Source organism: Ornithodoros turicata, chromosome 8, assembly GCF_037126465.1.
Source record: "Ornithodoros turicata isolate Travis chromosome 8, ASM3712646v1, whole genome shotgun sequence".
Lineage (NCBI taxonomy): Eukaryota > Metazoa > Arthropoda > Arachnida > Ixodida > Argasidae > Ornithodoros > Ornithodoros turicata.
Genome location: NC_088208.1, coordinates 28,668,986 through 28,691,665, shown reverse-complemented (window position 1 = coordinate 28,691,665; position 22,680 = coordinate 28,668,986). Strand labels below are relative to the sequence as shown.

General features: G+C 46.3%; 3 protein-coding genes across 8 annotated transcripts in view; 2 read left to right on the top strand and 1 right to left on the bottom strand.

Annotated features, from left to right (window-relative positions):
• Window positions 1-22,680, bottom strand: part of LOC135366875 (uncharacterized) — a 147,308-nt gene that overhangs the window by 81,091 nt on the left and 43,537 nt on the right. For 2 of the 5 annotated variants that reach the window (XM_064599833.1, XM_064599834.1), the window contains exons 2-3: window positions 11,641-11,717; window positions 8,163-8,295 (exon numbers count right to left, since the gene is read on the bottom strand). The exons of 1 other annotated variant lie outside the window; for it this stretch is intronic. In XM_064599833.1, the coding sequence (XP_064455903.1) occupies window positions 8,163-8,295; window positions 11,641-11,717 (210 nt within the window). The remainder of the gene's footprint in view (window positions 1-8,162; window positions 8,296-11,640; window positions 11,718-22,680) is intronic. 2 more of the 5 variants (XM_064599835.1, XM_064599836.1) reach the window with 1 other exon arrangement.
• LOC135366878 (endochitinase-like) lies at window positions 2,611-7,925 on the top strand. The gene is made up of 9 exons (XM_064599840.1): window positions 2,611-2,798; window positions 3,262-3,347; window positions 3,586-3,786; window positions 4,689-4,954; window positions 5,054-5,157; window positions 5,664-5,787; window positions 6,925-7,113; window positions 7,223-7,345; window positions 7,739-7,925. The coding sequence occupies exons 2-9, from the start codon at window positions 3,287-3,289 to the stop codon at window positions 7,877-7,879; spliced, it is 1,209 nt and encodes a 402-aa protein (XP_064455910.1). The 5' UTR covers window positions 2,611-2,798; window positions 3,262-3,286; the 3' UTR covers window positions 7,880-7,925.
• On the top strand, window positions 14,672-22,646 carry LOC135366874 (endochitinase-like). 2 transcript variants are annotated; one of them, XM_064599831.1, is made up of 9 exons: window positions 14,672-14,818; window positions 14,930-15,025; window positions 15,996-16,190; window positions 17,748-18,010; window positions 19,158-19,270; window positions 19,907-20,030; window positions 21,127-21,318; window positions 22,197-22,319; window positions 22,434-22,646. In XM_064599831.1, the coding sequence occupies exons 1-9, from the start codon at window positions 14,740-14,742 to the stop codon at window positions 22,602-22,604; spliced, it is 1,356 nt and encodes a 451-aa protein (XP_064455901.1). In that variant the 5' UTR covers window positions 14,672-14,739; the 3' UTR covers window positions 22,605-22,646. The 2 variants fall into 2 exon arrangements, with proteins under 2 accessions (XP_064455901.1, XP_064455902.1); XM_064599832.1 differs by lacking the exons at window positions 14,672-14,818; window positions 14,930-15,025; window positions 15,996-16,190 and adding an exon at window positions 16,413-16,775.

The window sequence follows — 22,680 nt, the reverse complement described above, 5'->3', positions numbered from 1 at the left end:
AGCCACAACAGGCGATATTTATATGGAGAACCTGTCTTTAGGCTTTCATAGTTGTTAAACAAAAATTCGGCATGATCTTTGTAAACTAAACCTGCAAATGTGCGTGGAACCCTTTTATACATAATATCGATATTGTGTTGATTGCGCTTTTCCGTTGCGCCCCGTACTAGCGTGCAGTAAGCGTGCAGTAACAAGAAAAGAAATACTGGTGTATAACGTTCATTTAACATTTGTTGGAAGAATGTACCTGCACATATTTAGTGTACCAGACATACTGCACAATTTTTCCATTAAAACATGAAAATGGTAGTTCCATGACATGTCATGGTGTTTCACGTGACATGTCATGGGGCATCATATGAGATGCCATGTGAAAATAACACCTAATGATTTCGTAGTGTGCCTGTATTGTATCTGGATGTTTCCAAAACGTAAAGGTGAAAGACTTGATAGCCTCTTACGTTTTGTCGTAAAGACTACTGCTTTAGTTTTTGTTGTATTTATACTTGCAAACAGTTTTGCTTGCTTACTTGCAAACTTGTTTAGCAAAGTTACTTGCAGAATGTCTTGAGCAAGGCAATGTACAACGCTGAGTACTTCAATTCGTTATGTCACACATATATTTAATAATACAACGTACACGCACAATAGCCACTTAATAGTTCAAACGAGTTTCAGCTAATTAACATAGAAACACCTCCTCCCACAGAACCTCCTTCTCAGTTCTCGAAAAATTGATTGGAATAAGGCAAAAGAAAGAAATCACTCTCAGATTTGTACCACGTCTCAGTAATAATGACTACATCAATTTCCAGTCCTAAAGCATTCATCAGTACCAACAGAATATCATGCTTTGATCTCATTGATCAAGTTCTTGATCTTAGTCATTGATCTCAATTCAAGTGAAAAACTACAGATGAAGTACAGCGTGATTGAACAAGAAACTTTTGACACTATGAGGGAGATAATGGAAAGTTCCCAGGGTAGACAGAATATAAGAGAAAGTGAAAGTTTACTTAGGCAACCTTGTCGAAATCTTCAAGGCAGTTGATATGGATTGTCCTTCTTTTTTTTTTTCATGAAGACTGTACCATTTTTGTGCGATAGCAACTTGAAGTTAAGTTCCCTACGACTCAGCCTTGCCTTATGGAGCCAATCCCTGTTCGATGCTGTTAAGTTGTCGTTGATATACACATTCCTTATGTCCGTGCTCTTTGATCGAAGCTTCTATCCGTTTTTTAGCCATAGTTCACAAATCGAACAAATGGACACTTTGTGTGAACATGTGCTGTTGTACGACTATTTGTACTTTCTGAGAGCGACGTCAGGGTTCGATGCGTCTCCTGACGATACACTGACTTCTTCGATACACTGACTTCTGACGATACACTGCTCGAATACGCGAAAACAGGAAATCTGCTAAAAGCCAATACTTCTATATATTCAGCTCCATGCGTGTCAACTATAGTGGCGCCATTGAACAACAACAACAGATATATTCTGATGATGAGGTTGGGAGGCTCCATAGAGGTCTTAAATAGCAGAGCGAACATAATGCTAGAAGGTGTAACGCGGAACTAGGAATGGAAGGCCATAACGTGCAAGAAGATTTGAAGCAATCACAATGTACCCAGGCGAAAATCCGCTTCACCAGTGAAGACTACGAGTACGACAGCAGCATTCGATTCGTGCCACAGACGGCACTCAGAGGATATGTGTGTGATGTCTCATGTTTTCTTCTTTTTTTCTGTTTTGTTTTTTTACAGCACTCTAGAATTGCTAAAACCCAGAACCATCTGTCGACCGTTATAGGATACACTCGGTGGACACATTGAGCCTCATGCATGCGCATCGTAGGAAGCACACATGAGAAGAAGAAATAAGAAGAAAAATTAGTAATTTGGAGAGTACTCACAGCTTCTATAGTATCCTAGACTGTAATTACTCCCCATTATAGTCCGGGACCCTGGAATTTACGTCCCGAGCACTGCTACCGTCCCAACTTTCATGCATTCGGCTTCTGAAGGCAGCCCAGTAAAATATTTCCGGCGCGTTTCTATGGGGACTTTACATGGGAGAGGAGGACTTCCCTTTCGTTTCCCTTTCCCATATGCAATACCCAAAGGGATTAAAATACCTACTTATTGTTTTCTTGAAGTGTGGATTAACTGCCTTCGTTCTAGACTTTGCGCAGCAAGTATTCCTCAGTTGCTGACTTGGAACCCCCTCACTTTTTTCCGGGAGAGGGACGCTGCGGACGGTGCCGGTGTTCAGACGATTATAATACTATGACATCTGAGATAATTCGTAACGACCTATGAACATAGATGGCACAAGTTTTACAAGTGACCTTGAAGCTCCACGGGTGTGTGTGTTGGGGGGGGGGGGGGCACCGACCCTCTTACTCCCTTTCAGTACGCCCATGCTTCAGTCCCGATACGAACGAGACGCATGCAAAGCGTTTCTTCCTTCTTTTTTGTTGCGACAGAAACAAGTCTATTCCCTTCCCAGCGACGTCAAAGATACGTTGCAATTGTGGACGCAATGTGGACGTCGTCAACATGACATCATTGGGAAAGGACGGTGCCATAATAGTAATACACTCGTGCGGCAACGTGGAGTCGACAGGTCATCAACGAGCTCGTGTGCATAAAGGAGATCCTCCCTGTTCGTCGTTCTCCCTCATTCGTTGCGTCTCGTTGCGTCGAGTGGTGCAAAGCGACATCTCGAACCGGCTCTCTCGAGGCCACGCCGCACAGGAGGAGCAGACCGCATCTCAGACACGCCGTACTAAACATGTAAGTTGCTTGACAAAATACCTCAGTAGGACCCATCAGCAGGCTGCTTCAGAGTGACCCAACCAAGCAGGATCTAACGGGCGTCTCGTTACGATAGATCTCACATAACTGTATTGCAGCATGAGTCTTATTCGTGACCAGATAGTTGAGGTCGCTAGAGTGCGGTTTGTCAATCCATCTTATGTGACAATCGTAGCTGCTATGAACGCTACTTGACCATGATCGTGGACAAGGTCGAGTCCAGACCCTCACGTTGGTGGGGCCGGTGGCTCGGTCGAAGAGCGTAGCTGGCGAGTGGAGAGGGGGAAACCTAATGTTTAACCTCATGAATTGGGGGGCGATCGCCCAATCTCATGGTCCATCAGGGTTGCCAAGATGTCTCGTGGCTTCAAGGCTCAAATTATCATTATTATGTTTCAGACTGATGAATGTGATTCCATTTCTCTCTTTTGTCCTGTTTTAGCTCCATATTAAGGGCAGCGCGGAGTATGATGAGGCAGTTAGCTGTAGTGCTCCTGATCCTGCAGGCAATACATGGTGCCCTTACAGGTAAGTCAACACATTATTAAGAACGACCCTGGTAGGCAACCTCTCCATATTTTCTTTCATATTCAATCCAATCCAATCCAATCCCTTCGTCCTCACATCGTTGTCGGAATCCTTGTACGTAGTATGCATGCGCCGCTTGCGTGCGTGTGTGTCTGTACGTGTCATCACCGTTTTAACCGAGCGTTCGGACAACGGCACATTATGAGCATGACACTACGCTCACTTCATGACTTTGCAGACGATGACTTCATAAAGCAAGGAGGTCTCCCTGTCGTCTGCTACTACTCTGGCTGGGCAACTACGAGGGCCAGTCCTATGAACTACAACGTAGAAGACATACCGGGGGACCTGTGCACGCATGTCATCCTGGCTTATGTAGGAGCCGACGGCGAGCAAAATGACATAAAGAGCATTATACCATCATATGCGAATAATACACGTAAGCTATGCACATTCTGTGTACAGCCATGTACACACTTACATGTAACAACTAAACTCGTATGTCTTGTATGCTCGCGCGTGTGAAACGTCCGTGGTGTGAAAAGAAAACCGCGTCTCGCTGGTTCCCTCTGAGCACTCCATAGTAGAATAGTTTAAAGGGACCGCGCAGCGACAAAGCATGTACCTTACATGTTAGGAGTCGTTCAAGAGATTGTTACATATAAATGGCTCATAACAACGCATTGTGGTAAAATAATTTGGGGACTACGCCTGGTCTGAGGCAACCTTGATTTCAGAGGGCAACACCGACTTCATGTGTGCAGCTTTCTTTTTTTTTTTTTTAATTTTCCTCTTTTTCTTTTTTTTCCTTCTTCACTGTGTTAGATTCAGTTTGGAGTGCTCTTGAGCAAGGATATTGTGTTAGACCCAAAGTTAGACGTATGCAGTGCTGGGCGGGCAATGCAAAGCGTGCGGTACAGTGTTGTCCGCAATGGACCTTACTCACAACGCTTCTGCGCATGCTCTGTGACCCTGGCGGCACCGAAGACGGTGCCCTACATCTCAAGTGACGACGCCAACATGGCGCCGGCTGCTCTTTGGCGCGCGCTGATCGTGTTTCGCTGGACAGCTGCTAGGATAGGACGCGAGTGTGAAAACGGTCCATTTTCAATTTTGATTGCGTAAAAAAAATTTGTAGTGTAATTGGGACAAAAATGGTTACGTTATAGTCCTGAAGGCCTACACTATTGATTGATGATACTCGATTGATGAGATTGTGTCTAAACTGATTTGCGGTACCTGTAAACGACAAACATCACATCACAGACAAACATCGCGGACAGGAAACGCGAAGTGTTTTTCAGTGTTTTTATCAGTAATATACCTTTTTCCGCGTTGCAGGACGTTATAAGGAATTTGCTAACATAAAGAATAAGTTCCTGTTCGTAAAAGCAATGGTATCCATTGGAGGATGGGAACACGGAGGAGGGTCTCTCTCGAAAGTCGCTATGAATCAGCAAACAAGACGCGCTTTCGCCAAGAACGTCGTTAAATTCCTCCGGGAACATAACCTCGACGGGGTTGACATAGACTGGCGATTCCCAGCCAATCGTGACCGAGGAGGGTCTCCCGACACAGACGAGAGAAACTACGTCGAACTATTGAAGGTGAAACTGTAATGTTAAGCAGAAGGACGGTGCGTTTTATCAAGCAGCTTGTCAAATTAACTAATTAATTAATTAACGCTTGACATATCCTAAATTTAGGAGCTTTCCATGATATTCAGAGGCAAAGGCCTGGTTCTGACGGCCACTGTCCCAATCACCCCGTTTTACCTCAACAACGGCTACGACGTTGCAGAAATGGTCAAGTAAGATTGTTAGCTCTGTTTCTAAGGCCCGGTTTCACCAACGCTGGTCGACTTTGGACCTAGGTCAAGGGTAGCTAAAACATGAAGTTAACACTCAAATCTGTTTTGTAAACGTTAGTTGGCAACGTAATAAATGTTCACCTCATCTCATCGTCATTCATGTAGTTGTTGTTGTTGTAATAAATGTTTCAGTGACAATAGCTCCCTTCAGTGAAGCAGAGTTAAGCGTTAAATTCAAGTTAAGGGACAGTTGACCTCGGCGGTTCAAATGTTAATCGGCGTTGGTGAAACCGGGCCCAAATGTGCTAAATGTGCACTACTTGTGCAAGATGTGCGCTAGAATATATCGTTCATGAACACTATGGCTGTATGCTTGCCCACTCATGTTGCTAGACATGTCACGTAGCACTCTCACGTGGCATTGTCACGTGCCACCACCACGTGGTCGCCAGACTCTGTTTGCGGTAGCGCAGTGTTAATGCAACTTTGAGCACTTCTCATTATAGGCACGTTGACTGGCTCAATGTCCTCGGCTTTGATCTGAGAGGCCGCTGGAATGGTCGGACTGGAGTACACAGTCCTCTTTACGGCAAGGCGTCCGACAAAGACGACGTCGTAGGAGTCAATGTAGTAAGTAGCAAAAAGAGAAAAAGAAAAGAACCCGTAGGACAGTTACGGTTGTGTAACGCGAATTGCAGCGACACCACCGTCAGCATTTGGCCGTCATTTGGGCCGCTGACTGTGCCTTGCCTCCATACCAGCAAACGGAGAGCTGTATAGAGTGAACGGTAACGAGGTTATCCGGACCGCCGCGGGCGCTATAGAAAAGCGGGGGTCCGGTAGCGGCTCTCTCGTAATCAGCTCGTCTGCGTAACCAATGAAATCATAAGGAAAGAGGCTAGATAAGCAGCTGGGAGAGCGAGAAATGGGAGGAAATAAAGTATTTGTAAGCCAGCGCTGCCCTTTCTCAACATCTAGTACTGGAGCAGCCTCGACAGATACGGCACCGGCCAACGCCACCTGGATATAGGAGGCCTTCTTAAGGCCTCCTCTCACTCCTTCGCACGTAGACGTTATAAAGTCAGCCAATCGCCGCAGCCAGCCAAAATGTCAAAGGCCAATCGCCGAACACGATTCTGAAACACAGGCTTTCTGTGGCTTCGAGTGACTGCCCATGCGGCTGGTGGCGGCTCGTCTCCATAGCTATGGCCGCTGTAAGCACAGTCGTGATTGGCGGGCTCTGGACTCTTAATAGTTACGTCACATCGCTCAAGCGATCAGGCTTTGGGTCTAGGTGGTGTTGCCCACGGGCCTTCAACGCGTGAATACCAATCCGCCTCGTCATTTCTGGTATCCAATACAATCCAAGCCGTGTCCCTCCTCCCCTGGGCTCCATGTGTGAAGTGCGTTCGTCTTGTCTGCTATCATCGGGTGCGCTTGGATTGGTTCCTAATCCGTAAGGAAGAGGAATTGTACCATCCGGGCCTTGTATTGCTGCATGAGAGAACGGACGACATATGGAGCTTGTGGAAGGTACCGTTCGTAGCACGTGAGGGCTACCGTATTTATCATGGCGGCTCAGTTGTTGAGATGTCCTTCTCCGCCATCTTGGAATTCTGGGAATTATGAAAGTTCTGTGGGGCTAGTTGTGAGCGAAATAGTGAGTATGACCCTGATGACGGCTCCATACTCCTGTCACCGCCTTAATGTGGGACAACACACGTAGAGTGCAAGTAAGTCATCGTAACCATTTCCTGCACACTTCAGGAGGACGGGATAAAAAGGCTTCTGAAGCTTGGAGCACCGCAAAAGAAGTTGGTACTCGGAATTCCATTCTTCGGTAGAAGCTTTGTGTTGGCGGATAAGAACCAGCACGGTATCGACGCACCGGCTAGGCCGTGGGCTGCGATACCAGGTCCATACATTGGAAGTGGTGAGATTTTGGCGTACTACGAGGTAATTCTTCCTTCTATTTCCTTCTATTTCACTTTCCATTTACTGATTTAGTTATTTTATCATTTGTGTTCTCACAGGGGGCATTGCATTCTCCTATTATTTTACGCAGATATGTACGAACATAGCTGATGGTATAGCAACACGAGTATTCGACAATGAGACCAAATGCCCGTATGCCTATTATGATAATCAATGGGTCGGCTATGAAGATGAAGAAAGTATCGGATATAAGGTAAGCTATAGTGTCAGTAAAAAACAAAACGTGGTTGAAATATGGTCGTCGTCGAAAAACCAAGGCGATGGCGGCAATCGAAGCACGCACCTCTTGATTGCCGGCTAACTATTACGCTAAGTGTGCCAACTATTACGCTAGACTGGCGCGTCTTACAGACAACTTGCCACGGGGCCCGATTCAGCGAACGGGACGCGCGCTCACTCACATTCACATTGTGTTCGTCTGTTTGCATGTTTTTTCTTTATCACATCACATCACATCAAATCTAGCCTCAGAACAGTTAGTTTCTATCCAGACCAACTGAATTCTTCTGGAGTCGAACATGCAAACTGCACAATAAGACCAGGTTTTTTCACCTGCAAACTAAAGTCGGCTTCTTCTTTGTTTCAGATGGATTTCGTTATCAGAGAGGGGCTCGCAGGTGTCATGGTGTTCAACAATGACATGGATGATTTCCAGTCATTCTGCGGAACTTCGAATCCACTCCTTAAGAAAATATATGAGAAGCTGGCGGAAGCGGACGATGAGTGAACTATGCAACTCACAATGCTTCTACATAAAACTATCAGCAACCGTATACTGCTGCTAATGATGTCATTAATCGCCAACCGGCATATTCGCACTCGAGTCATGTCTTAATTTCATTAGTTGCATACTTAAAGAACTATGAAGTGATTTTTTTTTTCTTCTCATTTTTGGTTGAAAGAAAAAAATGTCCCTGAACATACAACGGAAGTTTTACTTTGGACGAGCGGACAGCATTTTCCCGAGACGATTTAGACTACGTACCCTAGTTCTAGGAAGGCGACCCCACCTTGCGACGGGGATACGGCGTGCGGAGGCAGGAGTATATGTTGTGCAGTACGGGAACACTTGGCCCTGTCGTTCCGTGGCGTAGCCAAAGGGAGACGAGAATGGGAGAAGACAGGAAACGGAGGCAGCAGGGACTGAAACCGAAACAAATATCGGTTCGGTTACAGTTACAGGATCCCCCGTTTTAATATTGGCGGTTACCCGTAGCCAAAACAGTTGAACCGGTATGTTTTTTTCTTTATCTAGGATAAAATAGTAATAATAATAATAATAATAATAATTTTATTAGTGCCCAAGAACGGCCGCTAAGGCCATGGTGTTGGCGCACACAATACACATAACTAACAGCGGATACAATACAGACATAAACGCACAAACAATTATGTACATGTATATACATAATATAAATAATTATGTACATGTATATATATATATATATATATATAGCTAGGCCGCGTGGATTTCGCAAACTGAGCTACAGAGTACAAACGAGTTAAAAATGATCATCTGTTGCGCTGGTTGGTGCAGTGCCATCTGCCAGATCGAAGGAAGTAAACTCCTTCTTCGACGCACTTTGGCCGTTTGCGACATTCCCCGTAAAACAATTTGTTGCGGTGTCTATTATCTCGTGCACATTCATTTCGCTCGTGCTGTAACAAGCTATAAGGCAAGAAAAACTGTGTGCGTTGAGCGGTTAAGCAAACAGATGTGGAAACAAACAACGTGGAACGCTTCGTATCACAATAATACAGTTCATAGCTCATAGCTCATAAGGGACGTACGCAATACACATCGTACGACGCGTATGTTGTCCGATTATGGATCCAAGCGCATAAGATGGTAAGTTGTCTACAGAACTTCTGAATAAAAAACACGTGACGAAGAGATCTCCTTTAACAGAAGCAGGTACTACACCACTAATCAGAGTTGTTAAAACGATGCAAATATCGCATCCAAAGTTGTTCGCGTCCACACTTGAACCGATTCGTATTAACCGGTAACCGAAATCACATTTTTCGGTTCAGGTGACGGTTAATTGTGATGGTAAATTGAGGTTACGTTCCGGTTACGGTTCTTGAAAAAATTTGGGTTCTAAGCGGCTTTCGGTTCCGTTCTGGTTTCAGTCCCTGGGGGGCAGAGTGAACTCCTCCTCTTTCACGTAAAGTTTCTGTAGCTCCCTCATGAAATATTTTTCGGGCCACTTTACTGTTGTCACCGTTGCGTCCGGTTGCATCACCGACGACGTCACCTCTGGCCGCGTGACATGCATCGTACAGGAAGGAAATACAGGAGCGGCATTTTGAAACCGATGTGCGTGGGACCCACTGGTGGTCGCTGTCGACCACGTGACCTTATCTTCAGTTTCGGTTTGCATCGCTTTGTTGCATGCTTCGGTGTCCGCGTAATTAATTCTATGTCACCTTTTATACGCGTATACTCTTCGATGTTGACCTTCGGACAACACCAGATTCGCCCGGATCCCTTTTCAGCCATGGACGCCGCCATGTTGCTTGGGGCACGTGTGTGATCACGTGATAGACAGCACTATCCCACAATCGTACGCGCCGGAGGACGGGACGGTGGCTTCTGCTTCCTCCAAAACATCGGTTGGGAGTAGATTTACACGTAAGGTGAGTCAGCCTATTTGTGGTACGACGTGTTGCACGTGCCGCTGTGCATAGGTGGCGTGCACGTGACGTCACACCATAGCCTTACCAGTACTTTTTCCCTCTTTCTGGTGAACCGCCTATACGTGTGCTTCTTTTTCCTCTTTCCGGAGAACCGGCGCACCCTATCGCACCCCACCTACAGGACTGCGGATAATTTCGTCCACCTGGGACTCTTTTCAGAAGCGCCGGAAATCTCCGACACACGGCGCTGGGAGCAATGTTTACCTCCCCAACATTGCTACCGTCCTCGGCAGGGATCGAACCCGCGGTGGTGGTGGTGATAGGGCTTGCCGTTGTCGCCCTCACGTATGTGGGCAACGTCACGACTCACGCCCTGGGGGAATGCGCGTCCTGGGCCGACTTCTAAGGGAACTGTGCCGACATATGTCTGAAAGCGTCTGAGGAAAACCCAGGAAAAACCCCAGACAGCACAGCCGGCACCGGGAGCCGAACCCGGGTACCTCCCGGGGTTCCCGGGGTTCGAACCCGCGATTTCTGCTTCTTCCATGTAGTACGCCAATGGTGCACCGACGCTCTTTTCTGCGAGCTGTGTGCAGACCTAATATAGTACAGGGCCCCACCCAGGCTGGAAAACGCTTCAAGTAGCAAGAGGAAGGAGAAACATGGAGAGGTTCAGATACGATTTTGACCGCACGTGGTTAAAAACGGTGCACTTTAACCGTAGGAACGATTCTTGATGCACGAGTCTCTCGAGTCAACACCCGCCCAAGTTGCCATTGTGTCTTACGCCGTCTGCATGGAACAGTATGTCACCAGCAGTCTCCCATTCCACTACTCCAAGACAAGGCACGGGCGTGACGGCACACATATTGTGCTGGTCTGCACCATTACAATTAATAAACGTGTTTATCGACGTTTCAGAATGTTCCTTCGCGCCCAGATATTTTGCCATTATTGTGCGATGGTTGCAAGGGGTAGAGTTTTGTAGAAGTAAAGCAGCGGTACAGGATGAAAGAAGAAGTCGCCGCCTTTCGCAATGTGTTAACGTTCTATCAGATTTGTGCATATTTGTAAATTAATGCGGTACCTGCTATTACTATTCCTGGTTGTCAGTGTAGCTGCGATTGACCCTTGGTTGCAGGACATGTTTGGCCGGCAACGTCAGAGGAAGGACGTCCGCTTTATAAGGATCAGGTTGCACCACAACCGCAGCAGTAGTGACCCGGGAGATGAACCCGCCACAAACGACAAGCAAGGTCAGGGGACGGTTACGAATCCCAATCACGTAGTAAGCACCCGTAAAGTGAATCGCCCCCGCAAGCCTCTAGTGAAGTGCTATCCTAGCGGATGTGGAGTACCTCAGCGTAGTGGAAGAACTAGGAGCACCACGCGGCGTACCCATCTGCTAACCCCGAAGCGTCCGATCGTAGTCCCTGCTGCCTGTCACAATCAACGCGGCATAAAACCGCACAAGTCGTTCACTGAACTGGTGGGGTTCCATAGCACATCCACGACCAATGCAATACGCCAGACTTGGCTCTTACACGCTGCAGGGATGGCAACTTTTGCTTTGAGGGCGCCGAAGTCAGCAGAAGACATCGTATTACGGGATCACAATGGGCAAGTGGGAAGTGCCACCGAAAAAGTGATCCATATACACAAAGGATGTGTCCGCCAGGAGGCTACACGAAAGACGCGCCCTCCAATTGACCAATTTCTTGCATCTTGGGCGGTTTACAGGCATCGCGTGGGCAAGCACGCAATGACAGGTGCCCCCGTTGGGACTCATCGGGGTCTTCGCGGTGCCAGTGCGCCACTTCACGAGAGACGAGGATATAAAATACTTACATTGACTGTTTGAATGTCAGAAACCAAGCTCCTGTATAGTGTTCATGTGGTGGACCTCGGTCGTTGCCACGAGTATCCTGTTTCATGAAAGTAATTTTTGTTGAAATTGTTTATAAATTACACTTTCCGTAAACATAACTGCAAGAGAATTAAAATTAATACGATACATTCTGTCTGCTCTGATGGGTGCACAGTTTGTTGCACTCCAGAGGCGTCGTTCTTGTTTCGGCTCATTTGCATAGCGAAATTCAGCGATGGATATTGCAACACATGTGCACGTTTAAGTGTGTTTTAAACATGGAATGGCTTTCAACGAGGAATATCTCCCGTGCTGCTGGATCGCTTTTGCACGAATTTCCATAATTAGAGAGTTAATTAATGAATTTTCGGTAGTTAGTGTTCTTGTAGCCACATACTTTCTTCGACAGAATACATATAACCCAACTGCGAAAACTGCATCTAGTTTGCTCTGCTAGTTTTCTATAATAATTATTTAACGAATAAAAAAAACACACCCTTTATATATATACCACTATAGAATCGGCAAGCAGTGCGCCGCCGACTATGGAGAACAAAATAAGAAATTTAACAACACTTCCCACTATTTTCATAGCTAGAGTTTGGCACGACGACACTGGCGCCAGCTTTCTTCACTGGTGGCGGGCGGTGGAAAAGTTTTCCAGAATATTCCACACGCGTAGAAGACGATTTTGGCGATTTCATACGTCATCGCGTGAATTCTGTCTTGTGTTCGACTTACCTCAGTGAATGTGTACAACGCCCGAAGAAACAATTTCAGGCAACTGCGAAACAGCGGGAATAAATGCTGGAAATAACTTAGCCTTAGCCACCACAGGTAGCACAATAGGGGTCGAAGTCCTATTCAAGAAGCAACACAATTACATAAAACTATAGCATTTTGAATTATGCAGTGTCTCGCAGGACAAGGCAAGAGACACCGTCCCTTTCTGGAAACTCGTTTATTGCTTCCACACTTTCTCTTGTCTACATCCCAACCTCCTCTTACCGCCTACCAACTTGTCAACCTCCTCTTCATCTACTACAAATAATAGCTGACCAACATCTATTATGAGCTTCTTCATCTTGGTACTATATGCAGGACCGTTTTTCTCGGATGATGTCGACAACACAATGGTAACAAGAACAACTCTATTTTGGGGTGTTCCCTTGCGGTAGCGGATACTCTTGTCAGATACCTGGAGGTGATATGGTGAGCATATAGTGGTGAACTTTCCAGCTATGCGAAGTGGGCGTATTTGCTGCATAAAAATTGAGCGAAGTATGTGGTGTCATCCTGGCCACTTGTGACGGACGGTACATTTCTTGGTCTTTGTTTCTGTAATTGTGGACTTGTACCACGAGACTTACCTTTCAGTTTTACTTTTTTTAATTATTTAGCGAATAAAGCAAAACACCCTGTATATATATATATATATATATATATACAGTCGACCCCCGTTTATCCGGACGGTGCCGTTCCCGGCGAAATCGTCCGGATACCGGGGCATCCGTATAAATGAAACGACCGAATAGAAACGTCCTACAGAGCAAGGCTTAATTAAAACACAGAAATCTCGTCAACGACAGCTGTTACATAGTAGTGTAGGCAATCGATTCCTGCAAACTTTTGCTAGTTGCATAGAGTTGAGCCACGCTGTTGCGCTGCACTGGCGTCATCGGCACCGCCTTGCTGCACATCATCGGAGGCAACAGCAGCAATCACACCGTCATCAGTCATAGCTGCACACGCGTCATCATCCTTATCAACGTCAACGTAGTCAGAAACTGCAGCAGCATCTACGGCGGTCCCAGTGAGCCTCTGCATCAGGGATCGCAGTTCAGCTAGGTGAATGTCTTCATCGGCCAACGGGCCGTAAGCAGCAGGCTTTCGGGCTGGAGTTTTCCCCTCTAGAACCGGACAGTTGCTCGAGATATTTCCAAATTACTCGACTGGTCAACGTGACCCAACGCACACCAATAGAAAAGGGGGTCATCGGGGGTCACGGAGGAATGTAGGTCCCTGACGTGTGACGGGAATAACCCCAACACAGCGAAAAGGGTGACAAAGCGGGGTCAGCGTCTCCTCTTACTCACGGTAGTCCGGATAACTGAAGCTGGATTACAAGAATTTTCGACTTTCGTTCCCTGGAATTCTTGTCCGAGTCCGGAAGCTGAAGTCCGGATAAACGAGAACAAAATACATGGAGGAAAATCCGTTCACGTGCCTTTTGTCCGGATACCGCGGAATCCGGATAAATGAAGTCCGGATAAACGGGGGTCGACTGTACCACTATAGAATCTGTAAGCCATGCACCGCCGACTCTGGAGAACAAAACAAGAAATTTAACAACACTTCCCACTTTTTTCCCTTTTTTAAGGACACTACATAATTCAAAATGCCGTAGTTTTATGTAACTGTGTTGCTTCTTGAATAGGACTTCGATCCCTATTGTGGAGGAGCTCATTGTTTCATTCCCCACATCACCACCAGCAATGGCGTAGAGCATCGCCCCTCGCGATGAAACTCCCCATTCATTATCTTTAAATAAAGTTGTTGCTTGTTGCGTCCTTATAGGCGCGTTTGGCTGCACAGGGGGAGCCCTCGCTCACTGCCATCAGTGCCACCTGTGGTGGCAAGGCTAAGTTATTTCCAGGATTTATTTCAGTTATTTCGCAGTTTCCTGCAGTTGTTTCTTCAGGCGTTCTACACATTCACTGAGGTAGGTCGAACACAAGACAGAATTCACGCGATGACGTGTGAAATCGCCAACATCGTCTTCTACGCTTGTAGAATGTGCTGGAAAACTTTTCCTCCTCTCGCCACCATAGAAGAAAGCCGGCGCCAGTGTGACCATGCCAAACTCTAGCCGAACGTCCCTATGGAGGGTCTTGCGCAATTTTTCAATTGCGCGATTTGCGCCAAGATGACATTTTATCTGCCACGGTCGTGCGAATTCCCCCACTTCACACATTCCAGTTTTGGATTGCGGTGCGCTATCGCAGTCTCAAAGTCTCTGGAAGCACGCGTAGGTAACAAACAAACCATCCGGTGCAGCAAGGGAGCGATTGACAACGGAAATGCGAGATTCTCTTGTACGAGCGAAGGAAGCTTCCAAACGCTGCGTTCGAACGCTCCTTGGCGCAATGCGAAAGCGAGGTATGTATAGCAGACTCTCGTACTCCGTCGTTATCGGGTTATCATCACCTTATCGTTCGTGAGTAGCCGCCAACAACGGAACGAGACCCATAATTCACTCATGCTTTTTAGCGTCGTCGGAGATCGTAGGCCGAAGCGGAATATCGGCAACAGTTATGGAACGAGCGGTGATGTTGCTGTTCATGTTCAACGTCGGGCTTTGGCAAGGCAAGAGTGTTAATTTTTCATATAAAACAGGTACGCGCGGAATGAAGTCAATGAACGTGTGAGATTGAAGGATGACACCTCTGATTTCTGATCAGTCGAACATTATTGTCTTCCGAGAGCTAAAAGCATGCGTATTAACCAAAAGCGATACGCTAAGCCTTTACTTGTATTTACGGATTTCTTCATGACGACGGTGTGGCAACGTCGTAAGTTTCCCAAGCAGTGTATATACGTGCCGATGTGGCAGGCATGACGCTTGGGTGGAGTTGTGCCTTCTGGGCAGACTTCATTTGACACGGCACCAACATGTGTCTTAAAGCCTCCGAAGAAAACACAAGAAAAAAATCAAACCTCAACCCGTGCAAGGATTAGAGCAAGGTTCACCCACCCCACAGAGTTTGCTAACGGGAGTGCTGCCATTGTTTATCTTTTCTCAAACCCCAGCATATTTTTTTTTTTCAGATGTCTTCTTTGCCATGTTCGCTCACCTGAGATCTCTCAACGGTTTTTATCTCCGGTAACGCTCTAACTGTACATCGCCTTCTTTTATATTTTCTTTTACGCGCCCTCAGTCCTCTCTAATAAGAATCGATATTTCCTCCTCACCACCTTCTTTGTCCCCTTTCTCTGATGTACATAAGTATAAATATCTCTACCAAGTGTTCAATGTATCGCACCCTGGTGAAGGACGGACTCAGACCAAAAGCTTGTTTTTCAGTAAAATGAATGTTCCATTCTCTCTAAATACTTATCTTATTCACTTGCGAGTGCTAGACTTCTCCAATTTTTTGTCTGTTAGTTTGGGCGCGTAAGACAAAATTTCCTAACCACTCCTACCAGCTCCCGCGGCTCAGTTTCTACTGCATTTCCCTAATGACCTCCAATAGGGCTACATAGTACAAGGCTTCCTGTAAAGTGGAAGCGCGTTACATGTTGTTATTTACCTGACATTCTCTCTTCTGCTCTTTAGCCACGTCGACTTTTGTCCCACGGTACAACCACGGCCGTCGCGTCCCCGTTGTGTGCTACGTGGACAAATACGCATTTACCCACCCAGCGCCGTATGACTACCATATGGGTTACGTGGCGACGGAGCTCTGTAGCCACATAATTTATTCCTTCGCTGACATCGAAGAGGACACTTGGAAAGTGAGCGACACCGACGGTAAGCATATACACGTCTTCTGTCAACGACTCCCACTGCCTATACTTCAGTCATTCCATGTTCTGTCGTCAAGGGAAAAAATAGCCGAACATCATGTTGGCCACCGGAGACATAAGCGAGGAAGAAGAAGGTAGAAAACGAGGAGAGGAAGAATGGAATAAACGTGGACAGTCACGGTTGGAAAGACTGGACATATTACACATCATTCTTTTCGGAGCACCCGAGCATATAACGCGGGAAGGCTTTTTGAGTGCAGTCGCCGTCGGTCCGATGAAAGGAGGTTGCAAACACCAGCCCACGGAGCCGACGTCCCGTTTGGCTTAGAGTCACTAAATAGGAAGCAGAGTTGAGACACTGAGCCACGCCCGGCGAGCGAGAACGCCATCTTAAGTCAAGCGCGGTTGCGTCATCCAGCAATGGGACGCCAATCACCCCTTCTCCTCCAGAGAACAGCATGCAGTCGAGGAAGCCGGTTTTGGAACGGAGGTGACTCAACATGGACGGCGCGTTCTTGGACGGAGAAACCACGTGACACGATCGGCCCAATCGCGGACACCGAACAGCGGTTCCGGCACGGAAAATGCGGTACTTTGTACCCCTATTTAGTGACTCTAGTTTGGCTGACCTTTCCTTCCTCCCCCCTTTTGTTCTAATGAATGTATCCCCCACCCCCACAGAGCGATAGTACAAAAAGTGGCAGTTCCTGAAATTGGGAGAGGGAAGGCATGGTTCGGACGCGACAAGCCATGCCTGTGTTATCTCTTTCTACGATGCTGGAGTGGGCTGAGTTCCCAACCTCCTTTCGTCTACGAATAAGTCTATGAATCTATGTCTATCTATGTCTATCTATAATCTCGTCTATGAATAAGCTACGCTTAAGCTAAGCGTAGCTTATTTAGTGACTCTGGTCGGACTGACAATGATTGCCCTGAAAAATTCGTCGCGCGCTATAGGACTGCTCCGTAGAGCGTGATATCCGGCTATTTATTCCTATGGGATAGCACCTCAATATCCCTGTGAATTATCATTAATTTGAGTAACTTCGGCACGCTCTTCACATTGGTGAAGTAAAAAGAGTGACCATTGCTTGGCAGATTTCCGAGTTCAGATTGCAAAATTTACATAATTAAACTTACGTTACATGACATTCACCTTAGAAGGTGTCAAAAATGTAGTAGGAACAAATGCCGTTGACCGCATGATTCTAGGTGGTGTAGCTTTCTTTACTTATAATTCAATGGCACGTTTTCTGGGACACCCAGTATATGTTAGTATTAGCATTGAGTGCCTGTGAGTATTTTGAATCAGAAGGTGTAATAGCTATACAGCTCTTGCAATGGAGCAGGTAGCACCCATGGAGGGTTGCTGATAGCTCCAAGGTTTACTTTATTTTACTAATTTACCAACTAACTAACTAGTATCAGATAAGCCTACGGATTGTTTTCTGTTGCATATTGTACTTACTCTTATATGAGTGTTAGGAACAGTGAAAACCGAACTTTCACAAAACTGTGAACAACTACACAAATATATTCTTCTTCATCTTCTCGTAAACAGAAACTCTCATCGACTTCAAAATTCTCAAGGACGAGCTGCCTCGGCTCAAAGTAATGCTTTCCATTGGAGGGTGGAGCAGCCAATCGAACTTGATCGCAAGAATCGCATCAAATAGCGAAGCTCGAAGAAAATTCGTAGACAATGTCTTGGACAAGCTGCAACAATTTGGCTTCGATGGCATCGACATATTTTGGCAGTTCCCAGGGTTCAAGGAAAGGGGTGGCGGCCCAGAAGACAAGCAAAACTTCGTCCATCTGGTCAAGGTATTGCTTGGGGTGTTACCTTAACATTTTTGCGACAGTTATAACTTTATGTAGATGCATAACATAGACAAGAAAACAGGGAGTCCCTTTTGTGCAGTGAGTTGCTCCATGCAGGTCCATAGGTGTCAACGAGAAAGAAAGGACCACTAATCCACACTTTCCGCTGCGGGGTCTCCTCGTTCCATAACAGCGGAACGGTAATCCGCACGGTAGCGCAGGAAATAATTCAGATACAAAATTCGCAGCGAAATTATTTCTCCGCTACAAATTTCAAATGTATTGAAACCACACACTAGAGGTGATGTGCATAATACTGACAAAACGTCCTCGGTAGCTCAATCGGTAACGTGTTGGCTTGCTGAGCTCAAGATCGCGGGCTCGATCCCGGCCGAGGGCGGTAGCAATGTGGGGGAAGGTAAACATTGCTTCCAGCACCGTGTGTCGGAGATTTGCGGCGTACGTAAAAAAATCCCGAGGTGGTCCAAACTATCCGCAGTCCTACCCTACGGCACGTGCACAATGTCGCCTCACTGCACGACAAACCTTACGTATAACATCACCGTACCGTTCATGTCAGCGTGCCTCTTCACTGTATCTGAACGCTATGCAGCTTCCAGTCCTTTAGATTGGGACTACTCCCCATTTTAGTCCCGTGACCCTTACATTTACTCTTCAGCTCCGCAAATATTTAGTCCCGAAACGGCTGTGCCAATACATCGAGTTCTCCCCCCCCCCCCCCCCAATACGGATGATGGGTACGGATGACGGATGGTGATGATGAGGGAGGTGAAACTGCTTGCTTTAGTCGACCACGCTCAGGCGGGCAACGTCACGGTTACCATTCCCCTGGACCGACTTCACAAGAAACAAGAACTGTGCTCACATTTGCCTTACAGCGCCTGAGAAAAACCCAAAGAAAACAGCATCAGACAAGCTCAGCCGGCGTCGAACACCGGTAACATCCCAGTGTTGGTGCGGAATGCCATAATCGCAGCCGTATAGTGTGAACGATGTGACGTCACAATTAAAAGTTCGCCAATCACGTCCGTGTTTCGGCTGTGGCAGCTATGGGAACAAACCACAATAAGCCGGATGGCCAGCCACTTGGAGCCATATAAAGCCTGTGTTTGGAAACGTCTATTCGCAGGACTTCAGACAAGCCATGGAACAGAAGAACAGGACCCATTTACTTCTTACTGCGGCAGTTCCCCTTAGTCCCTTCATCTTGGACAATGGGTATGACATATACCAGCTGATCGGGTGAGTAGACGTGCCAAAGGGTATGGGATGGCTGCATCCATTACGACAAACCCAAACACTACGCGCACTGAGAAAGAAGAATAGAGAGAGTTTTATAGCATTGCGTATGAGCTTCTTGCGCACATTGCACTCAAAGAACTTGCGACCCTCAAGCTGACCCCACCTATGGTAGGTTTAGTATGGCGTCGTGTCCCACCAAGCGCAAACGGTAACTACGCCATCTGGTATAAAGGACAACACAACTTGTGTTTCCTGCATATCAAACAAGAAAAGTTGCTGCAAGAGACGCGCGCAAACAACGCAAAGTACTTTTGCGTACCGCACGCAAAGTTCCCAAAATAGGGGGCTCACGCAACGTGTAATGGCAACGGCTTTGCGTTCACCGGGTGCACAGTGTGCACGGGCTATTTCTTTTCTCAAGCAAAAAGCTCAGAGTTTACCCTAAACTAAAAATTACAAAGCTCTCCTCTAGAGATTCTCTGTCGGAAGTGCTCAAGCATATGTATTTTCGTACCTTGCCTCCTTGAGCTCGCGCAGACGAGAATTTGGAAGACGATCTTTATCTTCTAGTGGCATCTTATTTTCTGTGCTGATATTACGGCAATGTTTTCGACTCGTTCCTGTGCGTGCACGCAGGTACCTGGACTGGATGAACGCTATTTCATATGAACTGAGATGGAAGTGGCTGGGTCAAACGGACGTGCACAGCCCAATCTTTCCTCGAAGTATAGATCCGCAAGAACTTCAAGAATTAAACGTTGTAAGTGAACCGGTTGTAAAACCGCGAACGCATTTTTATTTAGTGACTGTACTGTGACAGCCTTATCTGTGTTGTGACTGTTTCTGAAACAATTTTGGCGGTGTTCTGTGACTGTTTTGATGGGAGGTTGCTTTCCCCCCTGGGTCTTTGCTTCCTGTTTGTTTGTTTCCTCCTGTCTTTTTTCGCTTTTCTATTCCTTCCCCATTCAGCATTTTTCGCTGTATTTTTCTTTTGTGTAATGTCAAGTCTATACGTACACCTGCAGTGTCTTTAAGTGAGTACGTGCCATGGAGTAGCTGACGTATGTGGAACCAATTTTCTGAATGGTTTTCTTTTTATAATCAATCAATCAGCATTTTTATTGAAACCATATCCATACAAGAGAAGGCGAGAGTTCAAAGAGTCATAAGACGCACGACCACTGGCAGAAATGTAGAAAATATTATTTTCTTGTACTCAATGGTGTACGATGTACATGTTGTTTGATTGGAAGATTTGCTCTGTGTATTCTTCACTACAGATTTTTTTTTTTTTTTACTCTCTGTACTTCCCTTTCCCGTTTCTCCTCCTCACACCCATGGAAACTGTTACACTAGCCAGATTGAATCTTCCTGCTGCGTTTGTCATTTGCTTTCCTCAAAGGTTCAGTGAAGTGCAAACTTTTTGCTTCGCGGAATGAAAGATACCGTTACCTTGACACCAACATAAAAGGAACGGGATTCAATGATTTAAGCGTGAAACAAGCCGCAGTTCACGCGTTCACACTTCTCTTCTCAAAAGGCGCCTGCGCTTGCACTGGTCCTCGCAAACGATTCGCCCAATCGTAGCGGGACATCGTCTGATGTGACCAATGGGAGGCACCCGTGCACCTTGAGAAAGAGAGAACAAGGAAAGCGCAAATTGGCACGAACGACCCTATAGATCAATCAATTTCTTTTGTCGACGTAACGGCATCTTTGTTTCAACTTCAGTGTCTTGTTAGGACAGTGTCTGTCAACTGGCATCCCCGCTAGGCATTACACACGCCCTGTACACCTACTTTCGCTAACCTTCGAAGAAAAATGGAAACAACTGAGCATACCTTTTCCCCTACTAGAAATACGGCATGAGAGACCTGTTTGACCGCGGTGCCTTGAAGAGGAAAGTCATGTTGGGAATAGCATTCTACGGGCGCGTCTACAAGCTCCTGTACACAAACGACACGGGTCTACATGCACCTATAGACACGAAAAACGAACCGCGTCCAGGACCTGCTGTTAATAGCACCGAGATCTACTCGTACGCCGAGGTAAGCAATTGCAAACTGTGATGTGTCTGCAATGAGCACGATGAGATACTCTCGAGTATTTGCTATCTTGAGATAGATAACTGCATCTTGAGATAACTGCAACCGTAAACATTGTCCGACCTGTCGTTTCTTCTCGTATTCTCGTCCAATCTAACCGAAAAGCCCATAAAAGATGATGAATTAGTGAAGATCGTTTGATACCACGAAATATCTCTCGTCAGGATGTAGCGTTACTGACTCTTTGGATGCGACTGAATATCACTTGCAGTGTTCAGCCGCGTTACAGCTTGCGAAAACTGTGCTCTCCAAGTTGCGTCCGCCGTAGTGGCATGCAAAATGGGGAACCCATCTTTCTCCATTGCCCGCTGTGCCGACATATCAGGACTGCACTTACTGTGTCTCTAAATCAACTAGACTTTCGACCTTCCTCATAGACAAAATTGCTTGGTCCATGGACGACGATCAATCTTTCAGGACAATATAGGAATCTGATCATGACTGTGATGCTCACCACTATATCTTCACCTAATTACAGCGAGTTCCACCACAAGTTCACCTCACGGGCCATCACAGACATCATTCACCATCAGATCATGAAGAACGATGTGATGGTGAATGATGCGATACGATGTGATGGGATGTGATTTCGAAGATGGCGTCGAATTTTTGAAAATGATCTCCAAGCATTGGTTCTGGCTTTGAAGTCGAATCATGTTTCGTTTCACGTCGAATTGCATTGATAGGTGTTGAAGTTGATGTCCAATGGTGGGATATGATGTTTACTACGTGTTACGTTTGAGGCCAACAACGGCAAGCCGGTTTACGCCGCCACCACCACCACGTTTGAGCTCTATGAAACTGAATTGGCCTCTTTATAGATATGCAGGTTAATCGAAAAAGAAGGCTGGACGAGGAAGTTTGACTCTGAAGGAAAGTGCCCATACGCTTATTTTGGAGATGAATGGGTTGGCTATGAGGACAAGGAGAGCATACAGTACAAGGTAAACCTCATCCCTTGTGCAAAGCCTATATGTACGCATGTCGACGCTGTAAAATGCACGTGCGCCGTGCTTATCTAGGGTTTCTCACCCGCGCATCTCCCCTTACCTTGCTAGATGGATCTGATGCGAGACGAAGGCTATGCTGGTGTAATGGTGATGAGTATCAACATGGATGACTTCAGAGGTGACTGCGGGGAACGAAACGTTCTCCTTGAGACAATTAACAACAATTTGCCGCGCGAAAGAGCTCCAATCTATCCGTTGGAAAATATGGACATTGATTAATAAACTTAAAGGGAATGTGAAACGATTCCTTTTCTCGTTTTAGTTTGACAGGATATGTGTTCTTGAACCGTGACCG